This window comes from Dicentrarchus labrax, unplaced genomic scaffold, assembly GCF_905237075.1.
Source record: "Dicentrarchus labrax unplaced genomic scaffold, dlabrax2021, whole genome shotgun sequence".
In the NCBI taxonomy this organism is placed as follows: domain Eukaryota; kingdom Metazoa; phylum Chordata; class Actinopteri; family Moronidae; genus Dicentrarchus; species Dicentrarchus labrax.
Window position 1 is genome coordinate 12,280,496 of NW_026136703.1, and position 22,964 is coordinate 12,303,459.

The 22,964-nt window shown below is 44.9% G+C and overlaps 1 protein-coding gene across 3 annotated transcripts in view; it reads left to right on the forward strand.

Moving 5' to 3' along the window:
• Positions 1-22,964, forward strand: part of kif26ab (kinesin family member 26Ab) — a 67,403-nt gene that overhangs the window by 24,287 nt on the left and 20,152 nt on the right. For 2 of the 3 annotated variants that reach the window (XM_051393050.1, XM_051393058.1), the window contains exons 3-4: positions 3,340-3,819; positions 9,119-9,333. In XM_051393050.1, the coding sequence (XP_051249010.1) occupies positions 3,340-3,819; positions 9,119-9,333 (695 nt within the window). Of the gene's footprint in view, positions 1-3,339; positions 3,820-9,118; positions 9,334-17,723; positions 17,904-22,964 lie in introns of those variants that run through there. The other variant, XM_051393069.1, reaches the window with a different exon arrangement.

Here is a 22,964-nt window from a genome sequence, read left to right on the forward strand (position 1 = left end):
AGGCACATCAGATGGTGAATGCAGAAGCAGTCAGATGGCAGTTTCACTTTGTCTGGTTAGAGAAAAGGTGTACTGACAGAGCCACGGTAAAAGAAAAAATCCTGTGTGTGTGACTTTGCCCGGTTCTGTGTGCGCCCTAAGGAGGCATGGGAGAGAAATCATGCACATCTTTCTCCCTGTCCCCTCATCCATAAGTGGTTACGGCTGAGCTTGTTTCCATCAGCCTCTGGGCATGGGCTGTCTGTGATGACACTCTCCATCAACCCAGAGAGGCAGTCAGTTAGTCGGGTGGCTCTCTCTCCTGCTGTTGCTGCCCTGGTTTTCATCACAGTTAGTGTGAGGGACAGAGACAAACTTAGGTCTCTAAGGGTTGTGAAGGGCTCATTCCACAGGCAGGGCTTTCTTTCCCCCGGTGCGCTCGGCACACCTCCTTTCCATAATAAGGCCATAGCATCTGACTGCATTTGTCCCCAGAGTTTAATAAAGATCAGTGCTGACAGGCAGTAAACCAACACAACCACCCACAAGCCTCCAGGCAAGGTCCACAACCCCGGCCTACCTCCTCCCACCTCTCTTTCTCTCTCTGTCCTCTTATCCTCACATGTGCAGTTTGATTCTCTCTACGGATAGACCTCGGGTTGAAAACCAAAACCATCTCCCACTTGTACAGAACAATGGTCGAGGAGTCAGAGCCCTGAAGTAGCTCCACGCCTCTCCGCCAATGGGAATGCTTTGAACATTTGGATTGTGTTGATGCCGCGCAAAAATATACTTCTCTCAAGCAGTGCTACTCTTCACACCCACTTGCACCTGTCAGTAATAGATCATATGGATGATAAAAGAAACAATATGGCTTCTGGAACGGCTGCACTCATGCATCATGTTTTTCATGGTTTCCACTTTATGCTTATGCACAAAGCTCTCAAGTGGTTAGCTTGAACGTGACAGCATAAACATAAGTGTAAATTGTTAAAGCTTGCTACTATATGGGGACTTTTCAGTCAGCTTTACTGCGATAAATGTATATATTTTTATATCCCGCGTCTCTGGCTGATGTGTGAAATATCTACCAATGCTGATGTCCCTTTTTGATGGCCTCTTCTCCACCTCTATATGATATAAGGATGGATTCTGTGGCCTTCAGTTTCATCATACCCACATCATTCTCCTCCACATCCCCAACATCACCATCATCCTCATCATCAGTGCCATCAACCTCATAAGCCTTGTGGCCCTGACCCTTTATTCACTCCACTGGGCATAAAGCTCACAGACAGCTTTACAGGAGAAGGCCACTCTCTAACCTCCAGAATCCTAACTGAATAGCAGATGGGCTCAGCTTTGTGTGTCTTTTTATTAGCTCCCCTAAATCAACACCTAACAATGCATGGAGAGAGAGAGGGAAATTGATTTCTTCTATCTACCAGTGCCCTGAGGTGGGTAAGGGGTGGTCGGAGGGTAAAGGGTGAGGGGTGATGGAAGGGTGGAGTTGACTGGTTATGACTTTGCTTCAATTTCCTGTCTAGGAAGCATGTACATGAAGCCAGACTAGACTGTGAAAATAGGAGCCAGTGGTGTTTTCTTTAGCTCTGTCTCGCATTTCTCTCCCAAATTGTATTTCAGAGGGTCTTGTCCTGTGCATAGATATCCTGCCTGAGAGTAGAGATCGTTCACATGTCAGGATCCAGTAGCATTAAATATCATTTTTTAAAGCTCTATCATAGCATCGTATTTCTATTATAAGCTTCTTACATTAAATCCATTTCTCATTGGGATATACTCTAGCATCAGCATTCACTTGATACCATACTGCACTTGATCTACTGTTAGCCAGTCGTCAGCCCATCAGAGGTTCTCATTCGTTGTCAGATTTATGGGATTTTCTACATCCTGAGTGTATTTCTTAGTTGTGCTTGCATCCTGTCCGTGCCTGCCCATGTGTAAAGTAAGTAGCCAATATAGTAAATCATTAACCAGACCCACTCAGTTAACATCAGACCAGTCCCTTCACAGTCATGCATGCATGATTGTCCTTTAAGTAAAGTGATGATGTGGAGATTATGCTCATCCATCAGGGTACATTGAGTATAATTCAGTGGATACTGCTTTCTGTCTATTTTAGAGAATAAGGGAAATGCGCACATGATACGTGTCCATTATTTTCTATAAGGCTGTTGCAAGGTTGCGTGATCATACTATTAATTCTGCGGGTGTTTGCAGAGAAAGGTCATCTAAAAGTCTTTGTATTGAGCTGCTTTCATGGGGAGGAGATTTAGGGTCCCTCAGCCTACCTCTATGGTCTCTAGGTCTATTGGGCTAGCTGTATTAAGTGGCACTGCATTAGGGCAGAGGATTGTTGTTTCCCCGCTGCTTCACTCCTCCTGATCACCTCAGAGGTTCCACGGAGCAAAGGCCTCATAAACATTTATGTATGGGCTGTGGGCTCATGTCTTAGGCCACGACTCCACTGGGCAGAAGTCTAGTGCCCCTTTATGCCTCTTAAGAGACCGTGTTGTCTGTGTGTTTTCTGTGTGTGCAAGTGTGAGTGAGTGTTTATTTCCCTGAAACAGGGAGAAAGTTATGTTCCACCCTCATTTAGGTTTTGAAGAGTTCACTGATAGCTGTGTGTGCCTCCAGCTTCCTGCAGGAGGTATTTATTTTCACATTTAGTAGCTTATCATATGTTTCATGCTGAGACACTTATCATATGTAAATTGTATGGCTTTGGGCGCAAGAGTCCCCTCAGCTGTTGTTTTCTTTTGTCATTCCTCCCAAGCAGAGATGGACACTCTGGGGAGCCTTCTTAAAGACGAAGTGAAAGGACAAAACTCCACTGGACACCATCTCTAAAAGCAGTAATAAGCTGAAATCTGCTCAGCCTTCTTCTTCACAAAACAAAAAAATAAAAAACACTGTGAGGAATGTCTCTGTGGGATCTTCAACTAATCCCTCTGAGCCTTATTTCAGAGTTGTCTCCTCACGTTTGGTTTGTTTGGTCTCAACTCCCCAACAGACACTGTGAAATGAACACATGTCTGGTGAACCTGATCAGCAGTCTTAAGTTGCATGCAGGCAGGGCATCTCAGTCTAAACAAACAACCATCCCGAAAAAGAGGAAGTGGTTAAAGCAGGGAGGGAGGGTCCCGGAGGGCAGTCGGGGACCACACTGCTCGCAGACCACTGACGTTTCTGGAAAATGTGAACAACATACAGGAAATCCTTTCAAAAGAACAGATAGTGAGATATGCTCGAGATCAACTCTGCTACATGCATGGAGTTGTATATGGGCATATTGTGCATAGAGTTAAAGCCTCTCTCTTGTGTGTGTTTACTCTGCAGGACCCTGGATATGCAACCTTCCTGTTCGAGCAGCTTCAAATACCTGGGAGCCATGAAGCTGGTGTCAGCTGTTGCCAGGTGTGCTCTACACCTCTCCACCAACTGAGGCAGGAAGCCTTGCAGACGCTCCACGCTCCCATCCTCACCTTCAGCTCAGACATGGCAGCCCTGCCCACAACATCCTTTTTACCACAGCCTGCTAGATTCACTGTGTCATCATCCTCCAGTGTCCATGCAAAACAACTGCCCAAAGGCCAACCAGCTTCCCACTCTGTCCTGCCCTTAGGGGAGCGGCACAGGGTACCAGGCTGGTCGCAGAGCCCCTCAGTCCCTTCAGGGCCTAAAACAAGTGTCCAGGTGACAGTGGCAGGAGGGCAGCTCAGTGGATCCCTGAGCTCCGTCACCATTCAGGCACAGCAGTACCTTGAGGGCATGTGGAGCATCTCCAGGGTCAACAACTTCCTCCCTCAGCCTAAACCGGTATATATTTAATGTGTCCTTTTTCATGTTGATATTACGTTTCATGCGTTTTCTACTTTTGAATAGTGCAACAGTAGAATGAGCTAATGTTCAAATAGCAGACAATAACAAGGTCTTGCTATGTGAGGTCCCTTTTGAAATATTGAGGGTGTATTCTGAACGCAATAGATAGATTTCTTAGGGCAATTCAATCATTAGGAAAAGTGATAATAAATGTCTTCAAGGATCAGCCTAAATCAACAGAAATTAAATGTGAAATAAAACCTTTTTCTTAAAATGTCTTCAATTCACACTGTATTACTCGTCAGGTTAAGTCTTGTCTCTTCAAAAGTTTCATTTCAGACCATTAGAAGAGATGAAAACCTGAGAGAATTTGTGAGTCAGAACTCTGCAGGAGTACTGACCTCTCATTCCTCAGTGGTCATGGAGTCTGAGTGATCTGAGGTCGGAGGTCATCGCAACACTAATCTGCTGACCTCCTCCTCAAGGGCATTTCAAATGACCACCCCACAGCCTCACCATAACTCTTCTCTCATGTTGGATAAGCATTAGTCAGTGCGTTGTTTGATGTCTAAGAGACGGGGAGAGATCCTGAGTTTTGCCCTTGGCGTCACAGGATTAATCATGCTGTAGCTTTTTTACAACTTGTGTAGTCCAGTGCAGTCTTACAATCCTTACAAAACATAGAACACAACAACTCTTTGTAGTCAGGGTCACCAGCAAAATATTCTTAAACAAAACTGCCAGCAAGTCAGACCCACGCACACAACAGTAGACCATTATTTATTTTCTTATTTCCTCTTCATTATTTATAATGGTCCCAATAGGTAGGACTATTTAAGCTAAAAGCCTAAGCTAGGGTAACTCCTATCTTTTCCATTAATTCAGAAGTGAGAAACATATGGCTCCCAACATTAGTTGGCTAAACTGTAACTTGAAGCAACAGTTAGAAACTAGCAAACGTTAGCATTTGTAACACTTTACTTTCTCTAGAAAAGTGTATTAAACAGGCTACATTAACCTAGAGTGTCTCCATTGGCTTGTTTAACCTCTGTTGGGGGGGAGTCCAAGTCTTGACATCAGTCAAGTCTTGCTGCTCATATGAAGGTGTCGTTTTTATTGATGCTTCTCTTCCTGCATTGACGGGGACATCTGGTTTTAGACCTCACTGACAAACCTCTGTGACATTCTTCACCAGACAGACTCAGTGTACAGACCAAACAGTGTGTGCCGACATCATCTAGTCCGTTCACTCTAATATTTCCCGCTGCAGTCTGTTATGGGTATTGGCACTGTTATTCCTTCCTTTCTGCTTGACAAATGAAGACGGATTTCACTCCTCCCTTTAATGTCAACAAGTGCCTTTAGAGATGGTTTATGGGATGCCATCAAAAGCTTTTAACTGCATGTACGCAATCTAGAGCAAATCAAACGGCCTGGCACAGAAGGGAGAGGCTGACTTGTGTGCTCCATCTATGTGTCTAAAAGCAATTAGTGGCCCTTTGAGCTGAGATGAGTTGCTCAATGCCACATAGCTGAAGCTGGGGCCGTTTTTGGACAGAGAGAAATGTCCCTTCAGGACATGAAGTTACAAACACAGCAGAAATGGGTGTTATTTTCTCAAGCTTGTTTCTTTCATTAAAACCAGATCCCTCAGAATGACAAAAACCCACACACACTCTTGAGGACTGGGAGTTACACTGTGCCGAAAGCACAGCTTCAATTCATTATTCCCTCTTGGTTTTTTGTTAGGAAAGCATGCAGTGTTGTTCAGACAAAGAAGAAGAGATGGACTTTGTGTGTGTTAGACCGAAATCCTTCAGAGTGTGTTAACCAGGGGGCCTGAGGCGCTCCCACACACAGCCCATTATAGGGCACCTTGAATCTCCCATTTGGGAAAAGGCTCTGGTTAATATCTGGAATGATGCTTGTTGGAATCAAAACTATCTGGCTCCCTCTTTGTAATTGGCTGGCACTGGTTCATGAGCGTAGCTCCCTTGCCTTTGCAAATGGCTCACAAATGCACTTGCATTTTCAGAGTCTGTTGCAGGTCTAGAACCTGATGCAAAACCAAATTCTCAACTGCTTAAGTAATTTCTGGTGTTATTGGCTTTTGGAATGAAGAGCTTTAAACAGTTAAGAAAATACAGATCACAAGCAATGACCCAAATCTGCAATTCTCCCTTTGGTAATTTACTAAGACCAAGTGCTCTTGAACCATGAGGGTTTCCGTTATTGGCCCACTGGATGCCTGCTGCCATGGCCTGCTCCATTGCCACCAATTTGAAGCCCAGCAGATGATCTTGGCTGCTGCTTCTTTTGTGCAGCTGGTCTCGCATGGCAGTGTGCCACAGAAAACGATGATGACAAGAGAAGAAAAGGATACAGGAGGGAAAGGGAGGAAAAATTCCCAGTCTTTTCAATTTAGGAAACAGTTTCAAAAATGGGCAGTTATGCATTGGTATTTGGTTACAGAAAGTGGAGATTAATGTGGAGACCTAAATATCAGGGTGTTTAGTTAAATCCTTTTCTCATATGGTAGGACTCCAGTATTGTTGTCGATTCTCACCTCAGTTGGTTACAGAGGCCAGCCAGGCACGACAGTCAGATTAACACAAGTTCTATTTCACTTTAGCAGTAATCATCGTTGTTGTTGTCCGCTGGGATCATAGGTCACAGGGGAGTCCCGGTACTCTCAGCGGCTGAGGACAAGATGGACTGCTGATAGGGTGGTGGCCTACCCTGCTCACTTGAGACTTCACAGGAAGCACTTTCCCAAACTCTCTTTCTCTCTTTCAGTTCTCTTCTTCAGTCTCTCCATTATGTTCAGATCTCTAGCTTTGTGTCTTCCCCCCTCCCTTTTCTGTCCTTTCTTTCCAGCGGCAAATCAAGGCAAAGGGATCAGGGAGGGCTGGGGGTTAAAGGGTGGAAGGCCAGCTCATTACTAGCTCTCGCTACAAATGGCCGAGCACACATGGTTCCACTGACAAAGCCTAATTACCTGACCAGGGGATAGATTGTACTTTTCAGCCAGAATCAGGGCCAGTCCAGGTCCAAGGCTACGGAGAGCAGCTTTGCTGGCCCCCAGTGTTAATACCAATGGGAATACTCTTATATAGAAACTGTGATGAGCTTGAGTGTATGTGCACCTACATATGTGTTTGAGCCATACCCCAACCCCACCAAAGCCCAGCTGTCCTTGTATGCTCATGAAATTTTCTGCCACTTGATTTTAAAAACCAACACTACCCCAGCTCAATCAGTCACAGATTTCATGCGCTACACACATCAGCTTCCTGTACGGCTGCATGTGAAGTGCTCTAGTCTTACGTGCCAAAGTGTAATGGGTCTACTTCCCTGGTATGCGAGTTCCTAACCTGTCACCGACACCAGCATGGTGTGAGGCTTTCCGCTCTGGCATCTGCATGAGGATCTGTATTTGGCTCATTTCAGTTTGCAGCCAGTTTTTCCATGCTGTACTTCTCAAGACATAATATCTCACACCGCAGCTTGATATCTGACTTAACCTCCAAGCCTCAAGAGAACAAAACCAGACCTCTAATACAAGGCTGTCATTCGTAACTCTGATAACAAGCTCAAAAAGAAGAAACAGGGAAGTGGGAATTCATGAAGAACATGCACCGCAGGTCCACTGTTCGACAAATGGTCAGTGAAGCTTTTCTGGGAGAGCATAATGCACCCTTGTTTTAATATAGCCACACATTGTACTACATGTAAAGCTAACGGGGGTGGCACTGTGCAGAGAAATAGCCATGCGTCTCATGTGAATGTCAGAATGTAAATACGTCCTCACATCCTGATGTATAGCATTCACATGTCAGGGTTGGCATAAAAATAGTGCAGCTGTCCCTCTGTTGACAAATGGCAGATAATGGAAGACCATACACTTTACAAAAAAGATTGTAAATGATGTTATTTTAGTTGCCAAACTTGAATCTTGCACAAACACTAAAGTGGTAAATATGCAGAGGGCCTGAACTGTGTTTATAATACATACCCTGTCAAATGGCACTGAGGCTGCGGCACTGTGCTCAACTCAAGGTCGTTTCTGATTACACAATGATCATGTGTCAGTGTTATAAATTTTTTTCGGAAAACTTTGTCCTTTATTTATTTCATTTCCAACGCTGAAAAGCCACAGAACCAGTTCTTTTCAGTGGCTATTGATCATTGTCTTCCAGGATAAACTAGCGGCTCCGGTGAGGATTAACCCTTTTGTCAGTATGGTGACTCCAGCCTGTAGTCTCGGAGTTGGCTTTTGGCTTGTATAATTAGCTCCCTGCACTCCCCCTGGACCACGAACAATCAGTGAAGCACTGCTGGCTCCAGCCTAACCTTTAGGCTCCTTCTCCACCAAACTACACCACACCACAGACACCTTCAACCATTAACAGATACAGAGGGCTAGAGGCTTAGTGTAGGATTGCCTTATGTTTTTCTAGACTATGTATCCGTAGTTCTGTGTTAAAACCTTATCAGCCATATTTAAACTATTAAAAAACTGATCCTATATTCAACTTTTAGATGTTTAAAACAGCCAGAAAACTAGAAGCTTTTAAAAATCTGGTTTAATAATTGTTTGTCTTCATCCAGCTCTAAACCTACTGTGTGATGAAACTAGTATAGCTGTTTATTGATGACCTGCTGTAGCCAACACGTAACAAATAGGAAGGCCTACAGGTGGTAATACCCAGTGTAGCTTTGGCATCAGTTGCCAGAGAAACAGATGCAGCTCACCTCAGTTTACTCTTGTTCAATTACCAAGCTGCCAGAGCATGGTGTGCTCATGCAGGGACAGCTTCGATACCTCGTAAACATTTATGCTATGCAACAAATCTCATTTCTCACATTGTTGTTGATTGTTTACTCCCTTACTCTTAGATATAACTCAACCTGCAGGATGACATGTTCCTCGTTGCTGATGAGTAAAGTGCCAAATTAGCCATGGAGGTATAGATATAATCAGGGGCAGAGTAAAGTAAATCGCTTGTGATTTAATTACGAATTAAATGTGGGTTATCGCTTAATTACTGTATGCTGCAGCCAGAACAACCTCAAGAGTGTTGCCAGAATCAATGAATGGTGCAGCATTCTTGCTGTTCTGTAGGGAGCTCTCTGCTGTGGATACTGCTGACTCCCGCTAACCGGTGCTGGCTGCAGCAGCTGCCTGTCCATCTGTGGCATAGGGGGGAGTAATGGAGTGGAAGGAAGGTGGGCAGGAGCAGTAAAACTTGTAAGTGATGGTTGTGGTCTTATCTCTGTATCTGTGTGTCAACAGGCCCAGGGCTTGATGGGGGAAGCAGACAGGGATGTCACAGCCTTGGAGGCCCCAGTCACCACCATGACCACCACCACCAGCAGCAGCAGCAGCAGCAGCACCATGACGCCCTGCCGACTGAGGAGCTCCAGCCAACCAGGACTCCCGGCACCCATCACCAATACATCCAACTCCACTTCTCCCTCCTCATCTGCAGCAGCCTCCTTCTTCATTAGGTAAGCACCTCCCCCGTTCTGTCATATCACACCACGGCTGAGTCCGTCAAAAGGTAGATAGATTAGATTGAGCTGTCGTGGCGTTCAGTGAAGTGTTTAGTGTTTGTGCGAGCTTGTGTGCATACACACCTCCATGCATTCAGGCGGCTGAGTGTGTAGGTGTACACGAAGAAAGCTGAAGAGGAGATGTGCACAGACTCGCCTTCAAATGTCTGTCAGAGGTCGTGGTTCATGGTGTTAACTTCCATGAGGGGCACCTATTCCATGGAGATGTTGTTCTTGCCATGGTTGAATTATAGCATTGCCTTCGGATATGCACCATCATGGGACTAAATGAACCTTTAGTTACAGGCACCAGTGCCCATGAATGGATAACAGAATTACATAATTCGATATGAAGAGGGAGTGTCTCACGAAGGAGCTTAGGTTAAAGCCAAGTATTGTCCTGAGGTATTTTTGAGGTTATTTTTTCTTTGTTTTGCTTCTTTCACTTAAAACAGCTACTCAGATTTTGCAGCTTTGCAGGACTGTTGTTTTTTATTTTGAGACCATTTGGCCCCCGTGTATCTCAGGCTCTTTTTCAGCACTGCTTGGCTCCGGTGTTGTTGTTGCCCAGGAGAATACTTTACCCTCTCCAGGCGGGCGGATGGCTGGTGCAATGTGCTATATTGTCATTGATAGATTCCCTGGCAGGCTGGTCAGTGCATACATTCCCTGCCTCTACTCTCCGAGGAGTGCTATGCCATAATGAATGTTGGCGAAAGGGAAGCTGGCTAAGAATGATGCATAGGACCATTGAAGCTCTGCACCTCAGGAGGTGAAGGGACTTGTGGAGTGTGACAGGAAGCCCATCGGGGATCTGTGGAGCTTAGCTTTTCTCCAAGCACCCCGAATGGAGTTTGTCTTGCCAGCTTTCACAGGGTCAGAGTATATCAGTGGGACCATGAGGCCTCTCCTTTGGGGACATTCCAGATCCTCCACTAAATATGCAACTTCCTGTGCGTGCCGCTTCCCGTCACAAGAGCAGTAGTCCTGAACAACAGCGAGGTGTGGCCCTCTGCTAGACAGGGTTAATTCCTGACACTGATTTATTAGTTCTTATGTTTTCTTTGGACCTGAGCTCAAAAAGAGTAACATAGAGAGCTGAGACTAGCCAGTCAGTGTGGGCTAAGCATTGGGAAAAAGAGGGAGGTGGACTTGTTATTTCCCTTGTAGCAGGTCCTGGTGGGGATGAGGGGGTGTAGGTACAGTAAAGGGTTACACCTTTTATTTCATCTCAGTGATAATTTGCTGCCAAGAATGTAGTGTTTTACTTGGCCCAGAGAAACACACACACAGTGATGATGGGCCAGCTTTAAACAGCATCACATTCCGCAGATACAGAAAAGAGTGGTGGAGATCCACTGCGCTTGATTTGAAGCACACACCCTTTTCCTGACCCTGTGCAGCTGTTGCCTGCAACAGGAATATCATCATCATCATCATCATCATCATCATCATCATTTTGTTGTCTTTGTTTCATCTTTTTGTATATCGCTCCTGATTGAAATGTAAGTCCCCTAAAGTCAAAACAAAATGAATCAATCAACAGATTTTCTTGTTTTCTTGCTGCCCTCAGGGTGAAAGCAACGAAATGAGTGTCCTTCAAGTTGTAGACTTGATTGAAAACTCATATCTGATTAGTATTCCTTTTTGTTCTCGAAAGATACAATTAGAAGGATGCATGTATAAATCCTGAGAGCCCAGGATGTTGGAGCAGAATAACCAAACAGCAGTTTTTACCCCAGTGGAGTGGAGAAGGCTCCTTAGACACTTGTCTGACATTCACTAACACTGTTCCACTCAGAGATGAAATTTTAATTAGAATGCAATTAGCTAGAGTCTAGCTGCTCTAGCTAGTCTGCTGCTGAGAGAAAAAGAAGAGAACAAAAGCGGTTCATTCATTTTTCATTGCAAAAATAAGTCAACCGTTCAACTGGTTAAAAGAAGCCTTTAATTTGTTTCACTTTAACATGTCCACTGAATTGAAAATCATTTTAGTATAAATGTTGATTTGATAACTACAGAGACCAACAGGTCAGAGTCACATTTTTGACAATTTATATGCCCAAATTAGTAATATGTCCCCTCAGAATAATAATGGGTGCGCCTGAATTACTTAAACGTGCCGTGAAAATTACTTAATTCTTTCAAAATAGGATAAAAGCATTTGTTTAGATTACTTGGTGGTAGAAGCACACATAGCATTAAAGACAGGTTAACAGTGGTAGAGACAAATGACTCACTAGATACTATTTTTACATCCCTAAAAAGTACTTTATGGGAAACTAATTGTTAATGTAATTTGTGTGGACAGGGGTGGTGAGCAAATTATGAATTTGAAGGAATTAGTTATTAATTCAAGCAAGGGCACAAATGACTCATTCGTACAATATTCTTAACCCTTATACCTGCCAGTGAATGTGCTTTTACTCTCATGCTGTTGTTCATGGGAGAATTTTCCCATAGAATTCCAGCTATGAATATTGTCTTGTGATCCTTCTATTTTCACAAACTAGAAATTGCCTTTGATCACAATGAATGTATCTTTTAAAGCTTTTTTCAGCCCAGTCATAAAACTGTTCTTTTATCCTGCTTCCTGTCTCTGGTAATTGTGGAAGTGAAACAAAGATGACCCCAGGGTTAGTGATGACCAATTGGCAATTAGACTGGCTATACAGTCGCAGGGAGACAGGAAGAGTCAAGGGTCAAACTCTGACCGGATAATGTGTGTGTGTGTGTGCATGTGTGCATATCATTATGTGTATATGTGTGTGTGTCAGTCAAAGTATTACTGGGGGTTGGGGTAATGGATTAGGAGCCATGTGTTCAGCTGACTAGCACGTTAAGCACTGATTGCCTTGTGACAGTGCATATGATTAGTGTATTGACACAGCGTTGTGTAATGAAACCAGGTGGAGCTCACAGCAGGGGCTAGACGGTGTGGCTAACTGCTGCCTTGCAGATCCTTCTACCCATCTCTCTGTTCCATTAACACCTGCTGATTGTGACGGTGTGTTTATTACTCGCCAGGCCTGTGGGATTTCTCAGTGCACACTGCTGAGAGGAGTCGACTGCTCAGTTTACTTTTCTCAGCGTGCTCATTTCTGTATAGCAGCACGAGACAGTTTCCAGGGTCTATTGTTGGTCCTGTGTTTAAGTTTGTCAGTTCTTCAGCCATTTTGCTACCTTAAACTGACCATACTCAGGAGAGAGATGATTTACCCACTCCAAACATACACGTGTGGGTAATGAATAGAAGAGTATGTAAGACCTCGGAGGCACAAGTCGGTAGAGGATTCAGGGACGTCGTAGACTTCAGAGGTGGCACACAGGCTGGCGGGCTGGTGGGCGGGCGGGCGGGCTGTTGCAGGGGCAGGCGGACAGCTGTTTGCTGGAATGTGGCCCTCAAGGAGTGTCAGGAGGAAGTAGTTTTATGGTCGTCCATCGCCGCCCTGCAGCTGCTGCCCAGGTGAGTGTGTGTGCAGTAATGACTGTGATTGTGCAGAAGGAATCCTCCTGTAATTGTGGCGGCAGGGCCATTTAGCCTCTGTTCTCCTGCACACACAAGACCCTGCCTTTGTGTCAGCAACACTCACTCTGCCCTTCATCCCCCAGGCTGCTCTGAGTAACCATAGAAACAAGTCATTAGCTTGTGGGAATAAAATGTGACTGATTTTTCTTTCAAAAGTGGATACTGGAAATCAGGAAGTTGAAATAGCCCTCTCCACTGGACTATAATTTAGTCAGAGGGAGGGACAAGCATCTCTTCAATAATGAATCTTGCATGTTGCAAAGTGGAAGCACTGCAGGATCACAAGTGCTTGTTCTTAGTCTGAACAACACATGTTGGATGACTTGCTGAGGTCGATTGTCCAATCAGTGTATAGTTAGATTGGTTATGAAGTTTCCATGCGGATATTGGTTACTGAGTCCATCCTGTTTGTTTGTAAAGAAGGTGGTGATGCTAGCATGTGTTGCTGGGGGGGAAAACAGCAGTTTTAACTTCTTTCACAGTAGGGGTGATCCATGAAGGGAGGCCTGAAGCAGACAAAGCAGTACAACGCTGTGTTTGGTTGGCTGTGCAGAGATTGACAGGAGGGATCTCTGTCACTGACTAATAGGCAGGGCAGATTATGTGGAGCACGGGGGTCTACTGAGCAGAGTGGATCTGACCCACATGGCAGGGGGATAGATACAGAGTAGGACGGTAGCTGCCTGGGACGAATGTACTTGTAAATGTTGTCATTCAGAAAGCGTGCTCGGGCTGATGCTCAATTCTGACAGCATCAGAAGCAGGAGGTCTGTACCTGTGGAGAAGAATATTGGATTCACTACCATGGGAGTCAAGTAAGTTATGTTGTACACAAACAACATTGAGCTCACTTGGATGTGTGATGTTGTGTTGTACGTGCAGCCGAATGTTTGTGTCTGTCTGCTGAGCTGCGTTGTCTATTGTCTTTTCTCTCTTTCCTCTTTGTCTCTCTCTCTGTCTCTCTCTTTATCTTTCTTTCTGTGTCGCTCTCTCTTTTCCGCTCCGTGGAATGTGCAGCTTTGTGTAGTTGGAGTTGGACTGTCTGCCTCCCTGGAGGTGAGAGGGTAATGGTTTTGTTGTCAAGCCACAGCGAGATGGAGTGTGAGCAGAATGTATAGCATGGCAGAAAACATACTGCTGAAATGCTGGCTCCATTTTGAGGAAACAGCCACAGTGGAGCTGAAATGTTAATACTACCTCTACCTCTAGAGCCTGACAAATGAGAATTGATTCATATCAATCTGTTGAATCTGAGCAACACATGCCCAGGGCAGCGAATAGCTCATCAGAAGTATTGAGTGGGTGGTAGCCAGGGTGGTTGAGCTGCTCTGTGGTATTTGTCTTTGTTTACTGTTGGATAAAACACCAGCTGGCATTTTCCTGCAATAATCAGGCTGATGGGACTAATGGCTGCCTCAGTGCAGCGGCAGGAACAGTGGCAGCACCAGCTGAGGCCATGAAGGGGCTGCAGCCCGTAGATAAGCCCAGGTGTGAATCCATCCAAGGCCTGTCAGGCGCCGTCAAGGCTGAGGTGTTGATGGAGATCCAGTCTGGCCTTGCAGCTTTAGGCATCTACAGCAGGTAGATACATCCCACTACCCTCATGCACCTTCTCATCCACCAACAGCAATATGTTGCCTCCCTCTGACTCATAATCCCCCATGATTCTCACATAACAGACATCATTTCTTTCTGATGTAGAGATACACCTTTAATCTTCACTATATCTAACATTGCTACAGTTAAGGCTGTGTTCAGACAGCCTGAGTGACTCTTATTTATTGCGTGCTGCATAGGAGTATATACTAAATATTGCATGAGAAATTCATATTTAGATTCTGCCTGTTGCTCTTCACATAATCGGTCTGAAGAATTTGCTGTACTCTCGCTGTGGTGGATTCCCTCGCCTCTGTGTCTTCCCTTGGATATGATAACATGGTGTGATAGTGCTGTGCCCCTGCAGCACTGGGGTGATGGGCAGCATAGGATCTCTTGTGCCTGTAGCCATGAATGGCAAACAGTTCCAGTGATAAAGAAAAGAAAAGCACAGGGTCTGTCGAGCCTGCGTGAGGGATAACTCAGTGCCCTTTCCCCTGTCCCCCCAAATAAATCCCTGAGTCAGGAAGTCTGTCTGGCCCACTCACATAGCCTGCAGGGGGGCACTGGAGGAGGGGCCGACAAACAAAGAGCTGAAACGCTGACTCAAGCCTGTGCACTCACCCTGGGTCCATGTCTACTAAGCCCTGCGGGGAGAGGGGAAAGCACTATCATACACTCCTGACAGATTCCTTTCACACGTAGTGAAATGAGAGGATGTGGAGCATAGACCTCTGTCCTGTAGGCTTGTCACCTAACATAGGGCTGCCTTTGTCTCTCAGTATGTTGGGAAGGATGATAAAAAAGCCAGGTTGTGTGCAACTAGTTGAGTGTGGGCAGGGGAGGTTATGCCCTCAGCATCAATCCATTTCCTGCTCTGTTTGCCTGCCCACGTCGGGCATTCCCCAACTGGATAATGGCTCTGATAGTTGCCCACAGGGCTCCACAATCAGTGCATTACTGTTTAGTTATCATGCTCGACTTTGCTCAATTCTGTAACCCCCATCCTGTTGAATGGATATCATGCATCATGCCTGTGGGGGCCGAGGGATGCCATCTAAACCTCTTTAGTGTCCCTCAGTGAAAGGTGTCATGCAAATGGAGTCTATTATCTTTGTCATTACAGCTGCAGTCACTTCTACATTGTGGTTGAGACACAGTGTGAGAGTGTTGTGGAATAAGAAAGAGTGAATTGCAATAGCTGGTGGGAAGGGAATATGCACTGAGAAATTTTATGACCTATTGTGTGCAGATGCAGAGTAGAGCCTGTGGCCTCTGCTCCCATGAGCTGCCTTTATGTCTTACGATCCAGAGCAACAAAGATGGCTCCTGGTGGGGTTTCTCAGGCATCGCTGCTCCTCAGTAGTCAACCTCACCATGGCCTTCTATTCAACATGAATATGTAATAGCTGCATAATCAGGGGTAGTTGGTTGATTTCCCTAAACGCTAGTTCTTTACTTTTTCAGAAACACACACATACAGCACCCCTATCCGTCTGTTTGTCAATGGGAAGGGCCCAGCTTTTATGGATGGAGCTCAGATTACCACTGAGGATAAGGCCATTGTCAGGACAGGTGGTTTAGTGTTTACCTCATCACCCACAGCCTCAGTTGTTGAAATGCTTTTCACATCACCATACTGCCTTTCTTTATCTCCATCAAGAGGTAGCTTGGCTACATTGTTCAGACAGCCAAACCGCAACTGTGGAAAATTAAAACCAAGGAATTATGGGACTGATGGAACATACCATGTATTATTGACAGAGTTTCTTATCTGCAAATGTATAAAATTAACCTTTGGCTTCATTGTAGATTGTTGCAGTAAATACATAATCAGCCACATGGGAACTATAATCGTGCTTCTAGTACATATTCCACATCATATTTGCACCACAATGTACTTCTTAGTGGAGAATTAGTAAAGATTAAAAATTATCGTGTGGGATATTATGCCCTCAACCTTTTCTTGTCCAGTTGAGTCGGTGCACAACTACCAAAACAAACTAAAAGTAGCAAGGAGGATTAATCTCCCCTGTGTTTCTGTTGCTGCTTTCTGCCTTCACATCGTCTTGAATGGAGAGGATTATTGCCTGTAATCGGTTCACGACCCAGCACGTGACAGCCAGCTGCAGTGTGCTAAAAATCCCATTATCCCCATACGCTCTATGTGGCCCAGTGAGTGTTGCTGTGTGTGTTTCTGTGGTTGACTTTATGAGTGTGTGATACAGGATAAACTGCTTAACTTGGAATAATGCGGTTGTAGTCACTAACGTCTTAGTGGCGGTTCACAGGGAAATATTTCCCCACGCAGTTAGATTAGTATTCCATTATGTACACATCTGTGATGTGTTTATTGATCCAAATGATCATTTCTTCCTTCCATCTGAAGATATGTGCTTTCATCCCCTGCTCTCAGATTTGCTACCGTGGCCATCTCACTGACAGTACAGCTCATTTTACCTGACTTGGACCCCCTCTGGTTTTTGTTAGGTTGCCTATTGACTTGAATATAGATGAAAGATTAAGAAACACATGTTAGAACTCCCCTCCCCCCGGGTTCTGTCTCTCCGGACGGCCCACTGATTAATCACTCCCAAATGTTCTCAGCAGCCTGCGGGCCTGTTTGTTGTGATAGCCTCTGTGTGGAGAAGTGCAAATAAATAATCGCTAGGTGTCTTACTCTGGCAGAAAGTGATTAATGAAGTCGAGAAGTGGAGCAGAAGTATGCTGGCTTTCTTCCTCTCTGTCTGTCTCTCCCACACTCATCATGCTCTTAAGTTATTCTCCATTCTGATTTGGTGTTATGCATTGATCTAAGAGGGCATTATATTTGATCAGGGAGGCATTACGTGTTAATGATAACAATCATTTGTCTCTTGGATATCAAATATCCTGCCTCCACCGTGTGCTGAACTGATTTCTGAAACAGGAAACATCACTCAGTCAGTGAAGACTTGATGCGAGTGCCAAGAGTTCTTCTGTGCATGCCCTGAGCAGAACAGCCTTCCTGAGGTGTTCAAGGGAAAACGTGGGTGGGGTGGTGGGTGAATCGGAGTTCAACATATGTACTGAGAGTGTGAAGTTTTTCTAGTTTCTCAGCAGCCTTGGAGAGGAGCGTAGCAGAATACCTGGAGCAGTGTCTGAGGAGCAGACGGAAAATGCACTGGAAGAGATGAAAGCAGCTGTTAATCTTTGTCAGCAGTGCCAGGGGTGGGGAGGCTGCAGTCTGCAGAGCAGGGAAAAACATGTCTTCATTATCATCTGTCACCCATCAGCTGAAAAGTAAATTTTCTTCTAAGACTTTTGCTGTCTGGACCAATTTTGACGTAATAGCTGAGCATTTTTCCCCACTCGCATCCAAAGCTGCAGTTTTCTGGGAGGCTCTTATATACAAGTTAAGGTCAGTTGCTAGAGATTTTTCTTTGAGGACCTTTTGACTGTCATTGCAGGTATTTCCAATTCTTTCCTCCAGGGACCTTAAATTGGCCCCTTTAACTCATTGACTGACAAATGGGTCCTGCAGAGCTAATGCCATTTGCTTTGTTCATCTCTCCATGGCCTAATGTTCGAGCTGGTTAAGGCCATATTAGCAAGATGTGAACTGAATGCTGGGAAGAACAATAAAATGAACTGTAAATAGAATTATAGCCCCTGACTTTTACTCTTAAATTACCTTCCTTTGCTTGCCTTAAGCCCCCCTTAAGCCCCTAACTTAGCAAGAGAGCTTTGTGGCCTTTCAGTGTGGGGATAGGGAGAATTGGTGGGTGTGTGACTGGGACGGTGGGTGTAGATGCAATGCTTCATGGACACAAAAACACCGGATGTCAGTGTTACCGCAAGACGGGTTGACTTCTGCAGAGCGTTAGCGCAGACAAACATATTCCCTCCTACATCATTAAAGCTTTAACCTTGGCACAGACACAGGAGCACCTTCTTTGCAAGGCACAAACCTTTGCTTTTTTATCTGACATCCAAAGCCACAGAAGATGAATCTGCTTAACATAGTTCCTCAGATATTTCAGAGTAAAATGAATTAAGAAGTTGCTTTCTGCTCTCTGTTGATACAAGCCAGTGCTTAAATCTACTGTTGCTTACAAAACTGTAGCACCAAACCAGGCGTTCTTGAATATTGATGAGTTTTTTCACATTTTGGCGCCAACTGTTCCATTTATTCTTGGCCGACTGGGGATTCCCATCTTTGGGAATAAAGCAATTCCAAGCTGGCTGTGGCATAGCCCCAACGATCATTTTTTCCTGTTTCTTTCTCAGGCAGAAAATGATTTACCTCCTCATGGACAGCGCCTCACTGGCACAGAGCCAGGCCCACTGATCGAAGAGAGGACTTGGCTGTACACCCTGCAGCTCCCTCTCTCACTGCCTCTTTCTTTCTGTCGCTTCCTCCTTCCTCTTCCTGACTGTATTTGGAGATTCTTTCTCCTATTCCATCTCAGTGATCTGTAATTTATTATTTTTTCATCGCCATCCTTTCTTCTGCACTGCTTTCTTCCCTGTTCCCCACTTGCACTCCCTTTCTTTCTTCCCCTGTGCTCCAAATGATCCCCCGTTATTCAAGCTACTCTCCAGAGGATGCCCTAATCCCTCGTTTTCCACCTCGGTCGACAGACCGTTTCAAAAGAGTTCTGAGGAGACCGTGACAGAACAGGTTTACAAACCCTGGGTAGAATTTTGGATTTTATTTATGAAAGGCACATGTTTCTCTCTTGCACTGACAGAATTGCTGTTTGAATCTTCGTTATGACATGAATATGACAAGTCAGTTGCATAAGGAGACATCAGTTTTTGTGAAGATTTTCTTTTCTATGACAACTCTTTGTACTCACAGATGTTACATGAATGCATTTGGCCTTACCTAATTGGCCAGGGATTGGTGCAGTGAAGATGTGCGTGCAGCCTTGGGCTGTCGGCAGTCAGCACACAAATGATGTCCCATTTGGTATTCTGTGTCCAAGGCCAGACACTGCAGGAACAAAAGGCTTGTTGAACACCTTGTTGGAACAAAGGGATTTTCTTAAAGGCCTTAGTCCAGAACGTTTGTAACGTGCCAGGCAGGATGTTCCTTAGCTAACTGGACATCACATCCATTGCTGCCTGGTTTAGCTGGGATCAATTTATCTATTTCTGAAGATTTATAGGAAGTGTATAAATCCTAGCCTGGAGGTGTTTGGCCACTTCCTGCAAACTGCTGTTGTGTAAACCAACAAAGGAGAGAGGAGCTCTACCCTCAGACTACCATTAAAAAAGCCAAGCGGGAGGAAACAGGTTGGCAGTCGGTTGAAAGCTTTAGAGCTTTGGATTGATAAGATTCAACTGACAGCCAGATAAGCCTGTTAGTTCACTCTTCCATTTTAATGTATCTTGGGCTGCCGAAGGAGAGAGGAAACACATTTTTCAAAATGACTGGAAAAATCTGGGTTTGGGTTGATGGTAATCTGAAACTGAATGATAAGATAACAACAGTGCATGAGGGGGGGTGTCTGTTTCTGTATCTCAAGGTGGGAGCTTTTTTTAGCAGCACCTCTGAAGTAAAAATTCACATTTTTGCTAGAATTAACATTTGTTGAGCCACATTCATAGATTAATTCCTGCATTCGGGGTGTTGCAGCCTCAGGCGTTAGTTGTTTTGAGTGATTTAGAATAAGGTAGAGGAAGTGAGAAAATCAAAATTAATGTTTATGCCAGTGGTCCCTTGATTGCAGGGGGACTTTAGAAAGGAGACAGGCTCATTTCGAGACTAAACCTCAGCGCCACACAGGAGGCTTGGATCAGCTTTATCATACATTCAACAGTGTGTTCCTCTGTTACGATCCCCACGTGCCTAATGCTGCGTCTCAGGTAACCCGAATTTGCATACTTCTTCGAGTTATTTTAAGAGTCCACCCAACCTATGTGACCCTCTCAGCTTTTAGTGTTGGGGAAATGCATACATTTATACATGACTGGCTATACGTCTGGGGAATGCTGACACTAACAGCAAACAGTCTTTAGATACAGCTACAATGAGAAAAAGAGTTTTATGGTGTGGAAGCATTTATCTCAAACTTAATGATCAGCATCCTGACCTCGCTAGTAAATCTTGTCTGGGTGGGCCTTCTCGCTGCCAGGGCTGGTTGGCAGAGTATGACTTCATCTCCTCTAGTCTGTGCACCATATGAATTTGTGTGTGTTCGCAGGCTGATGTCATGGTCGCTTAATCACCACCGAAGCTAAGCAGCGGCTGGGTCAGGCTGCGGGTGACCTGGGACCACGGCCATTGAGGGCCGCAGCACAGAGATGCACATGTGTTTTAATCCAACCCAAATTTGGCAAACGATGCAGCACTGTCTGTCTGCACTATGGAGGCTGAACAAGAACTGAACAAAGTCTGTTTTTCTCTCTCAAAAGGTTGAGCTCAGTTGGTAGATTTATGTTATTCCCCCTCGCCTTTGGGGGAGAGGGCTGTTTGATCGTGTCAAGGGCAGCCCATCAATAAGACAGTGTGTACTGATTTTAGCTCTGGGGAGGTTTACTATTGATTATCTTATGACTCCAAAACATAGCACCTCACCTGATAGACCAACACACATCCAGCCCAATCAATCATGGCCATCTGCTGATATGGCATTTTGAGCATGTCAGTGTTTCCAGCACACTACAACACGGGTTAATGCGCCTATCTCCATTCTAAAAATCTAACAAATGCCTTCACTACTCAGTCCAGGATAAATTGTGATTGTCTAGCAGCGAGTGAGCCTGACTCATCTTGCTGTAGTCATTATCATTGCATGGTGTTGAGGCTGGCTGGAGCCCAGTATTCCCATCTCCATTCATGAAGAGCTATGCCGGCCTGCTAATCAGCAGCAGTGCGAGGCGGACTCACTGTGGGGGGGGGCAGAAAGCAGTCTGATATCAGTCCCACTGATCTGATCCCTGAATGAATGGCCAGAGCAGCCTTATCTTGTCTGCGGAGGGAAAAAAGGAGAATCACAGAAAGGAAAGGTCAAGGATAGTAAATGTGGCCAACATGGTAATTAAGACACAGAAAGGGGCTACCTAAAGAGCTGTATAGCTGGCTGGGAGAACAGAGACAAATTTGCGCAAACAAGCTAATGGGTGTGCCAGCTAATGATTCTCTTGGGCAGAGGAATTTCTCTTGTTAATTTGACAAAGCTTGAAAAGAAGGCTGGAGCGATTATTGACAGCAGGCCAAAGTGACGCTTTGAAAGCAGCGGGCAAACACAGCTTCTCCTCTTTCTCTGTTCTCTAGTCATTGACCTCCTCTCCTCCTCCCTCACTGTCACTCCCTCTATAGGTAAGGACAAAATCTGAATGTCCTTTTTGGAACAAAGGCACCAGGAGACCTTTCATTTCAAATGATCTTTGATTCTACATCTGTCTTGCTTTGGCTCATTTATATATATTACAGTCATTATCTGTCCTTAAGGTCTGTTCATAAGGAGACAGTGATGGAGCTGAAAGGCTATCAGGGCAGTTCCAACTGTGGCTGTTCCATATTACTACGTCATTTTGATGTATATCACTTGAAACCACATGGAGGGTAGCAGCAATGAGCATGAGAATAAAGAGTGGTTGCACTGTCAGGGTGACCAATGTCCACATTAGCATTGTCTTCCACTCATCGGTTGTTGCCAATCATGATTCAGAGGGGATTCAGAGTAATAGTAGCACGTGGCAAAGCTTCAGGAGATGGTTTTTGCTCTTTAAAATAAGCCCACCTCAGGCAAATTAATTTGGACACACTGGAGAAAAGCAGAGGTAAGCGTGCTGTGACAAGGAACAAGGTAAAGGTTATGTGATATATCAACCTGCTTCATTATTATACTGTGCTTTCCAAATAGGTAGGCAGTGGTGGGTGTTATTTTTCTGTTTTTTTTTTTGCCTCCAAATTTAATCCTGCAGAGTTCATATGAGGGGCACTGTGTCAGAAGGAGAGAGGCAGAGGAGAGCTTGGTGTGTGTTTGTGCTGAATGTACTTTCATCTGGCAAGTCTCACACCCACTCTGTCTGCCGATATGTTGTAGTAGGCACTCTGCAGCCAAAGCAGCAGCCTTTCAAAAAACCCTGGCTGGTCGGGGGCTGAGAGGGCTTACTGGTAAATTGGCAGCCCAGGGAATACAGGGTACTCTCACCACGGCGCTCGCCCACTCGCATGCTTTCATTCCCCTTTTTACCCTTGACCATTGACTGACTGCACTCTTTCTCACTGGCCAGCATAAATCTGCCTTTCTAAGATGTCATCTGTTCATTGTATGTCCTCTCCCTTTTCCTTCCTTGCTTGCACTCTTTTTCTTTTTTTTTTAAATCTATCTCAGGTTTCCAATTGAGTCAGATCATTGCTCATTCAGGCAATCTATCTTTCTGCCCTTAAGTATATTCTTCCTTATCTGTGTGTCACTCCTTATGATTAATAACACTCGCATTCATCTGGCTAATTACATCCTTC